Genomic DNA, 10,013 nt, shown 5'->3' with positions numbered 1-10,013 from the left:
TTTTAGATATACTGGCTTAAATGCCTTATTGATACTTTTTAAATACTTTTTAACATGTGGCTATTAGGAAATTTTAAATTACATACATGGTATGTACTGTATTTCCATTGGACAGCTCTGCTTCTAGGGGCTTAAGTGAGAACCCAGTGAAGTGAGGGGCCTCCCTACTTCCGCTACCCCATGCCCACCTGCCACAGAGCTGGCCCCTCAAAGGGAGGGATGGCCTGTCCCCAACATGGTACCTGACACAGGTATTCGGTGAACGGACGGATGACCTGGGAAGAGGCACAGGGAAAGAAGCTCCTCATGACACCAGTTTCCCATCTTTTATTATCCAATAAATGGATGGGAATGTAGACAAGGACAGGACAACAGCAAATTTTCAATAAATAAGAGAAATGGGGATGGCAGTGGGGCCCATGCCTGCACGGCCCCACATAAATAACCAAGTCACTGGGCTAGAGTGGACATAGGAGCTGGGCTGGGCAGTCGCCCGCACTGCCCAGCTGGGGGACAGACACCGACACCACAGGGACACAGAAACCACCGAGGCCAGAGGTGCCTCTCCAGCCCCACGCACCCCTCTCCCTGAACGCTCCTGAGATTCTGGGGTGGCTATGCAGGCTGGCACCCTGTATCACAGCCCTGCCCAGGTCAAGACTGGGGTTCCAATTTCAATAAAAATAGCAGAGTGGGGGGCAGACACATGCATTAAGCCCCTTCTGTAGGCAGAGCCAGGGATGGGCAGCCCCATGGGGGCCTGAAGGCACAGGCCCTGGAAGCCGCAAAAATGGGGCCATAAAGCTACTAGTGGGAGGGGTGGCAAGGAGTCAAGCTCTCCCCGCACACGACTCAGGCCGGAGCCTGCAAGGAACCCAAGGAGCCCTGGGCCCCAAGACACCTTTCTCTCCCCGCTTCACAGTTAAGAACTGTAACCAGGTGATGGCCATGGACTTGCCCACGGTTAGAACCAGGGAAATCAGTCTCCAGCCCATGGCTTTTTGTTGCCTCTTCCCTTCACAGGGCCCGCTGGAAGAGGAGGGAGAGGTCCTCGCTAGAGCCCTGCACAGAGGCGGGGGCAGCAGACTACCAAGGCGTGGGGCCCGGGGTGCCAGGCAGAGGGCCCCTCCCCACTGCCAAGGCCTAGCCACCTGGTGCTAGAGGATCCCGCAGGGTCCTAGGACCTGGCCAGGGCAGGACACGGGCAGGGGAGGAACTGGGTGGCAGGGACTGGGGGGGGGGGGAGCTCTCAACCTGCTCCTGCCCACAGCACCCGCCAGCAGGCCCGCCTCTGCACGGGGAGGACACTCCCACCTCCAGGCCTTGGCTTTTGCTGTTCTGTCTACTGGACCGTTGCTTCTTGATCCTCACAGGCCCAGCTGCAGCTCTGCCTCCTCCAGGAAGCCTTCGGAACCTCCCAGGGCAAGGCTGCAGTGTCCTCAGATGAGGCAGACCATCAGATAACCAGGTTGCTCTCACTTAGCCGGACCACATAGCGGTTCTCCTGGGAGACAGAAGTGAGGGGTCAGAGCTGAGTCGGGGGGGGGGAGGGCTTCCGGGCTCCAGGAAAGATGCCCCTGCCCCGTCCGCAAGTCCAGGTTGGTCCAGGTGCCAACAGATACTTGCCCCTGAGGCCCTCACCTCAGTCTTGTTCTCTGCTGGGGGCTTCAGCCACTTAGTATGGCTTCCACCACTTCCCAGCAGTGCCCGCTGCTCAGTGGGGAGGCCAGGTTGTGGGGAATCAGGGAGGTGACCCCCTGAGGGCCCAGCCTCCGTGATAGTCTTCACCTCAGAGGCTGCTGAACTTGACCGTTGCTCCGGAATTCGGGCCACTCGGAACCTATGAGGGGTGGTGGTGCAATGATCCCCCCCCATTAGAGAGGGAACCCTGGGTATAGAAAGGGCAGCGCCTGCTAGGGTCCCACACCAAGTTCATGGATCAGAGCCTGAGCCCTTCCTATATCCTCCTACCACAGATGAGCCCCCAACAACCCCCAACTCCAGGTTGTAGGTAAACAGTCCTTTGGCCTAAGGGCCACAAGGTGTGACGGAGGCCAGACCTCTGCCCTGGGGCCCAAGGGCTCGTGTGAGACACAGCACAGCTGGGAACACCTGACTTCTCCCGGACCACCCCACCCCCCTTCTGCCCAGAGGCATACTGAGGCCAGAGAGGGGCCATCACTGAACAGGATGTTCAGGGCTCAAATAGGGCCCCGTCCCCCCCCACCCTGGGTATAATGTCTCTCCCGGACCCTCTGTGTCTGTGCCCATCTCACCTTCCCACAGACAAGATGGTGATCTCGCCCTGCCGTCCTGCCTTGGCCCCCGCCTTAGGAGCCCTGGCCGGGTTGGGCAGGAGTCTGGGAGTGGGGGTAGCAGCAGCCGCGGCCTCAGGGGACAGCAGCACCTCGGGCCACTTCTTCTGGCTACAACGGGAGCAGCAGGGGCCAGAGAGCGAGGCCAGGCCCTGCACGGTGTGGAGGTGGTGGCGATGAGGACAGATGTGTGGCATGTTGGGAGGGCCCGGCGGCAGCCTGCGGAGGACACAGGTGGGAGCAGTCACTAGGGCAGGCCAGTGCCGGGGGGTCCCAGGAAGTAGCGAAGGGCAATCAGGGTAACACGAAAGGAACACACCCGAGTGGTGGATCCCCAAGGAAGCGGGCTGGCTCAGTGGGTCCGGGGCACCTGCGCACTCACCTGGGCACAGGCCTGTGGCTGGTCTGCACCAGCTGTTTGCTGTGATACTCCTTCAGCAGTTCCTCCAGGGCCGCCGCGTTCTCTGTGGGCAGCTGCAGTCAGAACCCGCGCCGGGCCGAGGGGCGCTCCCCACGCCCTCCCACCCCGCCCCCGCCAGGGCCTGGCGCCTTTCCCTCCACCTCTCATCAGGCAAGAACAAAAAGGAGAGGGGCAGCACCTCAGCCACACTGGTCAGGGAGCGCCAGGCTGGCCCCGGCGTCCTGGGGGAGGGGCAGAGCACGTGGGACTCTGACCCCCGTGGCTGCCTCAGGCTCTGGCAGGAGAACATCGTTCCTGGGCCTGGCCACAGGGCCAGGCCCGCCCCTCACCTTTCTTCTCTGTGATCAGGCGTACCAGGACCCCAATGGTGTCCTCGTTGGCATCTTCAGCCCTGTAGGCGGGGTTGATCCCTGTGGAAAAAAGCAAGAACTGTGATCCGGGGGAAGTGGGGGAGGTCACTGGGGGGGGGGGCATACCGGGCTTGACAGCTACACCAAGATGTGGCAGCAGAGGGCACCCCAGGCCTCCCTACGAGTTGTACTGCAAGCCCGGGTGTTTAGGCTCTGGTGGCCCTCCGGGCCTCAGCTCTGGAGGCTGATTATCACTGCTCCCTGCAGAGTGAGGCTTGGGGGGGGTGGAGCCTTTCCTGGGGCCTGTTGTCTCCCCTCCACAGCTTCAGGGAACTGTGGGCTATCTTTCTGCCCAGACCCCCGGACAACTCTCTGGCAAATTCTGCCATTCCAGGCTTATCACACTTCCCGGCACACCACCCGGTCCACATTACTAACTGAGGGCCGTTAGGGCCCAAACCTCAAGAGCATGAGAATGAGCCACGTGACCAATCCTAGGCCAGCAGCAAACAGCTCCTAGAACTTGCACCCAGGCAGCAGCCAGCAGTTAAAGGAAGACCTAGGCTAGGAAAACAAGTGCAGTCCCAGGCAAAATGGCCTGAGCTGCCGTCTTCCTGCCCCCTGTAGACTGCAGGGTCAGGAGGTGGGAAGGGCTCAGGCCAGACCCGGGCAGCCTGGGCACAGGCGTGGGAAGCATCATTTCAGTCGTGACTTGGCTACAGGGCTCTTCGGGCCCTGCATGCATACGGGGACCCCGGCCCTGCTGGTCTTCAAGGGACAGGGAGGGGTGGGGCAAGAGGAAAGGGGCCCAGGGCCCTGGGGTGGGGCTGGGAGGAACACATCTCTCCCTCTGGTTCCAGGACTCCTAACTCAAACCACAGCCTGGAGCTGAAACCTGAGCCCCTTGTGGGGCCTGCCGAAGACAACGGCCCTGCCAGTAGCTCAGGTCAGAGGTCAGCTTGAGTTCCCAGAAGGTGGTCCAACCGTTGAACCACATACCGCAACTGCAGCCCCCAGGGAGTCCAGACCCCTACGGCTGGGCAGGGCCTCACCCAGGGTGAGAATGCTGCTGAAGCCACTTGACCTCCGCTCTGCCCCTATCGCCACCTCTCCTTCCACTGTGTCACTCTCTAGGGTCTCGTCTCAAGCCCACGTGCTGCACCTCCAGGAAGCCCTCCTAGTGAGCCCTCTGCAGGCCCTCCCTGTCAGACCCTCTAGGCCAACGGGTTCCCTTGAGCAGCCCCCCAGCTGAGCCGGGCTGGGCTTGTCCGGGCCTTCTGGCCTCCCCACCCAGACCCCAGGCCAGGCCTTACCGCTGCCTCCACCTCCAGGGCCGGGCCCGACCTCCTTCTGGGCCGTGCAGTGGTAGCCCTTCCGCTTGAGCAGGTTGCACACCAGGATGCCCAGCAGCCCCATGAGGCAGAAGACGGGCACGATGGCAATGACCGCATACTGGGCAGCCGTCTCCTCGGGGCCGCCCGCCCGGGTGCCGTTCCCGGGCTGCCGTGTGTCCCCAACGCTGGTGGCCCCTGCTGCTACCTCCACGCCACGTCGGGCCCGCCGTCCTCGCTCTGAGCACCACAGAGGATGGAGGCATGGAGGAAAGACGGAGGCAGAGAGGCCCAGGGCCTGAGCTAATGGCGGGGGGGGGGGGCACTGAAGTGTCCGGAGCCGCCTACCACCCCCTCCCTCTCCGCCACGCTGGGGAAGCAGAGGCCAACTTACCCCCACCACATGCATTTGGCCATCTTATCAGTCAGCCTGAGCAAGGCCTCCTCAGACCTCAGGGCAGCCAGACCCTGAGCCCCATGGCCCACCCCCCCGCACTCCGGGGTGAACAGACAGCACGCTAGCATCTGCCTGGACACATGGACACCGGATCCCACCTCCCCACGACTGGGCCTCAGAGAGTGACTGACAACAGGGGCGAGGTGTATGTGCGCACACGCACCTGCATGTGTCTGAGGGGATGAGGACGGGGGACAGGAAGAACGTTAGCTCCCCAGCCCCCGCCCCGAGCTGTGGCTGCCACCTGCTTGATGGTGTCTGCCGTTCAGGAACAAGGTGAGCAGACACACTGCCCGTGGAGCAACGATCACATCCTGCTGGACACCCTTCCCTGGGCTCAGGAGTGAGGGCCCCACTGTCCCGGATGGACCCTGCGGGGGGCCCTGGGCTCCAGCTCACTGGATCCCCTCCTACACACAGCCTCACCAGTCCCAGCCCCCATCAGTCACTCACCATAGCAGCGGCGAGTACCAAGAGGTGTCTGGGAGCACGGCTGACAGGGGACATGGGGGACCCCCGAAGTGGCAACCCACCTGCGGGGCAAGAAGACATCACTGAGGCCCAAAAACTATCCTCAAGAGAGGCTCCTGCCGGGCACACTCACTGGTCCTGACCCATCGCATTTCACAGATGGGAAGACTGAGGCCTGCTCAGGGGGTGGATGAGGCTGGGACCTCAGGACCCAAAGTCCTGGTCAGCTAGCCATGAGCCCTCAGCCCCCACTCCCATGGCTCACCCAGGCTGGCAGTCTCCACATAGTGTGTCTTGAGTCGCTGTGCCTGCCTGGGCCTCCAGCCTCCCTCGAGGGCTGCAGCGGGAGTGGGGCTGGCACAGGCCAGGGCCCCACGAAGCAGAGAAAGTGCCGGGGGGACACGGCCTGCATAATGTGCCCTGCCCCAGGTCCTGTGGGAGGGAAAGGGTGAGAACAAAGCCAGGAGCCAGGCCTCAGGTCCCTGGGAAGCCAGGATTGGGGAACCTGCCCCTGGTCCTCAACAGTCTTCCTCGGCCAGGGCAGACGGGCAGGGCAAGCTCACCAGGTTGGGCTCCTTCCCAGGTGGGCACTGCCAAGGGGTCGTCGATATTGGAGTGGCCAGAGGCCAAGGCAGCAGCTGGAAGAACAGCAGGCAGGACACACTGAGAGAGCACAAAGTGCTGGGTTGTGGCATTCGGGCGCCATCTGTCCACCACCCACTTCCTAACGCCCCAGGAGTGGGGACCACTGACCACTCGGGGCCAGCCCCCAGGTTTCAGGGACGCTCTCTAAACTGCACGTAAAACCTGCCTGTCCCATACCTGCCGCATCACCACAGCCTAGGTAAAAGAAAACCATATCTGCTTCTGGAAAGTGCTGGAAAACCCCAGAGAGAGCCAGATCAGGATCTCAAGCCTTCGGATCCCTGAGTCACACCCGTTCCAACTAAGCAGGATGATAAAGAGGAAAGACTTCCGAATTCCTCTCTCAAGTACTGTCCCTCTTCCTGCTGCTGCGGCCCCGCCACCACAGCTGGGCATGTTGGTCACCAGCCCCTGTTCAGCATCCCTGGGGCCAAGTCTGCAGCTGCTGCTTCCTATTCTGGGCCCTCAGGAGTCCTTGGGACCGACCACATCCTCCGTGACCTCTCCACACACAGCCAGCCATTTCACACTCCTGTGCCCACACAGGGCGGGATACATCCCAAGGATGGGCTCTCCATTTGCAGCCCCCAGCACATTCCAGCAAGAGCTCCCTCTGCTCCCCATTCCAGGAATGAACCACCTGCCCTGAATCCCTCCTGCTGTGGGGAGACCCTCCCCGCAACCTGTCCCAGTTTGGCCCCAGCTCGGGGTAACAGGCACGGAGTAGAGCCAGCTGGAGGGCAGAGGGCACAGGGCATACCACACAGGAGGCCCTGGCGCCCTCCTCAGGCCCCAGACCTGGCTCCCAGCACCTGCCAGGCGCTCGGAGACCTCCTGCACTGAGAGCTGCACAGGCCAGGAGGGGTGTCCTAGGGTCAAACTGCAATGCTGCGAAGGAAGAGCTGTGTATCCGACCCTAGGATGGCTCCTGGCATGGGCTCTCTGAGCACGGAGGGCTGGGGGCCAGGGCTCTGTACCAAGATCCCATCCCCAGCTCACCACAAAAAGGCAGGACAGGGGCCAATGCGGCGGGCTCAGCTTCATCCTCAGGCCCCGGGAGTCGCCAGCCTGGGAAAGAAGGAGGTGAGGCTCAGCAGGAGGTGGGAATCAGCAGGCAACTTCTGTCTGTCCTCCCAGCCCTGCTTCTAGGACGAGACTAGACAGGAATTTGCAGGCAGTAGTGGGGCAGGCAAGGCTGGGGTAGTTTGGCGTGAACTCACCAAATCCCTCTTTCCCCCACAAACCTGAGTAGAGGTGGGGGTGCGTTGGCTAGGGCTGGCCTCCCAAGGCCGCAGAGCAGGGGGACAGAGGGCTCTGCCAGGTCTGGGGGGCTTCCTAGAGGAGGAAGGGCTTCCTTCCCCTTCCATCAATAGCCAGCTGCACTGGGACATGGGCAGGGGGCCTGGGAGGAAGGAAGCCTGCAGCAGCGGTCGGGATGGGGGCTGAGAGGGCCTGCTGTCCCCTCACACCCAGACTCTGCGCCTCATCTCTAGCTCCCAGGCTCCCAGCCCCTGGACCTCCTTGTGGGCCCTGGCCTTTCCTGCTTTTCTGCCTCCACTTTTGCCATTTCTGCTCCAGGGAAGGCCCTTTCCCTCAGCCATCAAAGACCAACAGGAAGGCCTGTCTTTCCAGAAACGTCTCTAGATTTCCCTTTCCCCAAAGCTCCTGCATGTCTCCCTACCCCACCCGTTACAGTCCTGGTCCACCTACGTGTCCCACTCCCCACCCGGCGGTCTTCTCCACCGAAGGATGTGGAAGGATGTGCCCAACGCTGGGGTGAGTCTGACTCTATCTCTGGGGCCGTCCTAGCAGCCAGCATTTAGCCTTCTGTCCTCTCTTGGTCACCTACCACCATGTGCCGAGCACTGCCCTTAGCACAACAAACAGAAGACACACTGTCCCTGTCCTCAGGGAGCTCACATCCCTGTTGACCAATGGCCAACAGATGAACGGGGACTGTCCCCCTGCCAGACCGGGGGGGGGGGGGGGAGTGCCGACAAACAATAAGGCAGGGTGAGGCTGCAGATGGCCACCGGGCTAAGGTTAGTACCCAGGCTCGGAGCACGGCATCGTCTGGAGAGAAGCCTCGAGCCAGTAGACAGGTTGAAAAAGTAGGATGGGGGATTCAGTTTAGACAACAAAAGGGGCTGCGGCAGAACGAGGGAGTCCCCGTCACGTATTTCCAGGAGGCCTGCCTTCAGGCTCAGGAAGGGGAAGGAAGCTGGATTTGTCAGGCCCCAGCCACAGGCCGCACAGCTTCTGACCCCTAAGGGGCGGCCAAGCCACTGGCCTAGGGCCCCCAGCAGATTGAGGGCACCCCGTGCTGCCCAGTGCCGAGCCTGGCGGGAGAAGCGCCGCCTGCAGTAAACCCCGGGCCCGTGAGGGCCCCTCAGGCATACAGGTGGCCCGGCCTTCCCAGCTGGAAAAGGTGCCAGAGGAAACTGATCCCCCTCCCCGGACTTCAGTGACAGTAGCCAGGGGTTTGAATTACACCACAGAGAGGGGGAGGGGCTGCAGGCACCACATCCCCGGGACTCTCCAGGTCACTGGCAGCAGCTCTGGGCCCAAAGCCAGCTAAGGGGAAAACTTGGGACAGGGCAAGGTCGGGCCACACCCTGGCGGTCAGCTCCCAACAGGCGGCATACCCGGACCCATCCCCCCACCTGTCCCCTCCTCTAACTTGTCACAAGTCTTCCTTTCCAGTTTCTGGCCCAAAATGGCCCTTCCCCTGCCCAGGCCCAGCTCCCGCACAAGCGCTTCTCCCCATGAAGATGTTCTTTATAGGATCTAACCCACAGACTTGACCACGAGCCCCAAGGCTTCGGGCTGGCCCAACTGGGGCTGGGGCAGGGGTGAAAAGAGGCACAACAGCTCCAGAGGGAGAGGGCCCCAGTGCCACCCCTGGCCCTGACTGGCCCCCACTGGGTGACCCAAGCCCACAGGGAGGGGCTGTGCAGCTGCTTACCTTCAGGCAAACGGGGAGCTGTGATCTCGAGACTTCCAGGAGGAAAGTGGGGGTCCAAAGGCCCAGACTCAAAGCCAGCAAGGGCCCACTCAGGCACCATTCACAGACACTCGCCGCCTAGCGCCCTGACGCCTTCTAATTACGTGCCTTCTAATTATCCCAAACTGGTACTTACTCCGGTCTGGCTGCCGGAGTCTCTGCTGACAGCCTCCCCCCAGCCCCCACCCTCAGCCAGACTGAACCCCCCGATGGACCTGTCCAGTCAGGCAGCCCATGCCGGCCCCTGAGCCCCCTCCATGCACACACCTGCTGCTCTGACCGCCCTCTGCACAGCCTTTCCCGCAAGGACCCCCCGCCAGCATCTAAGCCTAGAATCTTGGAATCTTGACTGAAAAGCAAATTCAGATCAAAGCCCCTTGGCTGGGTGGGTGTCGTCGTGAAGTCCCCATCCCTACTTCTCTGCCTAGTCCTAAGGCCAGGCGGTCAGTGACCTTCCAAAGCCTCCAGAGGGCCTCCAGAAAGAAGACTGTCGCAGACAGGCGGGCAGACCAAGGCCCACAGCAGGGAGGCTCCTCTCTGGGCCCAGCGCTCCCTGCAGAGAACAGACCCAACAGGGCCCCAGGGCAGAGGAGGAAGTTGGCCTAGAGGCCACTCCTCGTGAAGTCCCCTAGACTGGGCTTGTCCCCATTGCCACCAACTCCCCGTGGGACCTGAGCCCCTGCTTCACCTTGCTGGGTCTCAGTATCCTCATCTGCAAGATGGGGATATTTATCTCCCAGGGCAGGACTGCGGCGAGGTTGACATGAAGTAATGAGCCTAACGCGGGTCGTGTGATTTCCTCCCCCATCGCTCCCTTCTTCCCTCTGCACCTCAGGCCCAGGTTTGTAATTAAGTATGTGTTTGCTTGCTTGTTTCGTGCTGCTCCCCCACTCCCCACACCCCCACCCCGACAGCAGCAAGGGCAAGGGTGTCCATCTCATTCTCTGCAAACCCCTCCCCCCGCACAATGTCTGGAGCGGGAGGCCTCGTGGAACAGGCGGGGGGGGGGGGGGGGGGGG

General features: G+C 61.9%; 1 protein-coding gene across 2 annotated transcripts in view; it reads right to left on the bottom strand.

Annotated features, from left to right (window-relative positions):
* Positions 1 to 312: 312 nt before the first annotated feature.
* Positions 313 to 10,013, bottom strand: part of RELT (RELT TNF receptor) — an 18,448-nt gene continuing 8,747 nt past the window's right edge. For both annotated transcript variants that reach the window (XM_040630828.1, XM_040630829.1), the window contains 10 exons: positions 6,990 to 7,058; positions 5,909 to 5,983; positions 5,611 to 5,777; positions 5,328 to 5,407; positions 4,400 to 4,657; positions 3,066 to 3,146; positions 2,698 to 2,779; positions 2,277 to 2,534; positions 1,642 to 1,840; positions 313 to 1,504 (listed from right to left, as the gene is read on the bottom strand). In XM_040630828.1, coding sequence (XP_040486762.1) covers positions 1,457 to 1,504; positions 1,642 to 1,840; positions 2,277 to 2,534; positions 2,698 to 2,779; positions 3,066 to 3,146; positions 4,400 to 4,657; positions 5,328 to 5,407; positions 5,611 to 5,777; positions 5,909 to 5,983; positions 6,990 to 7,034 — 1,293 coding nt within the window. In that variant the 5' untranslated portion in view covers positions 7,035 to 7,058 and the 3' untranslated portion in view covers positions 313 to 1,456. The remainder of the gene's footprint in view (positions 1,505 to 1,641; positions 1,841 to 2,276; positions 2,535 to 2,697; positions 2,780 to 3,065; positions 3,147 to 4,399; positions 4,658 to 5,327; positions 5,408 to 5,610; positions 5,778 to 5,908; positions 5,984 to 6,989; positions 7,059 to 10,013) is intronic.

This window comes from Ursus maritimus, unplaced genomic scaffold (genome assembly GCF_017311325.1).
Source record: "Ursus maritimus isolate PB19 unplaced genomic scaffold, ASM1731132v1 scaffold_16, whole genome shotgun sequence".
Classification (NCBI taxonomy): domain Eukaryota; kingdom Metazoa; phylum Chordata; class Mammalia; order Carnivora; family Ursidae; genus Ursus; species Ursus maritimus.
This window is presented reverse-complemented; position numbering and strand designations above follow the sequence as displayed.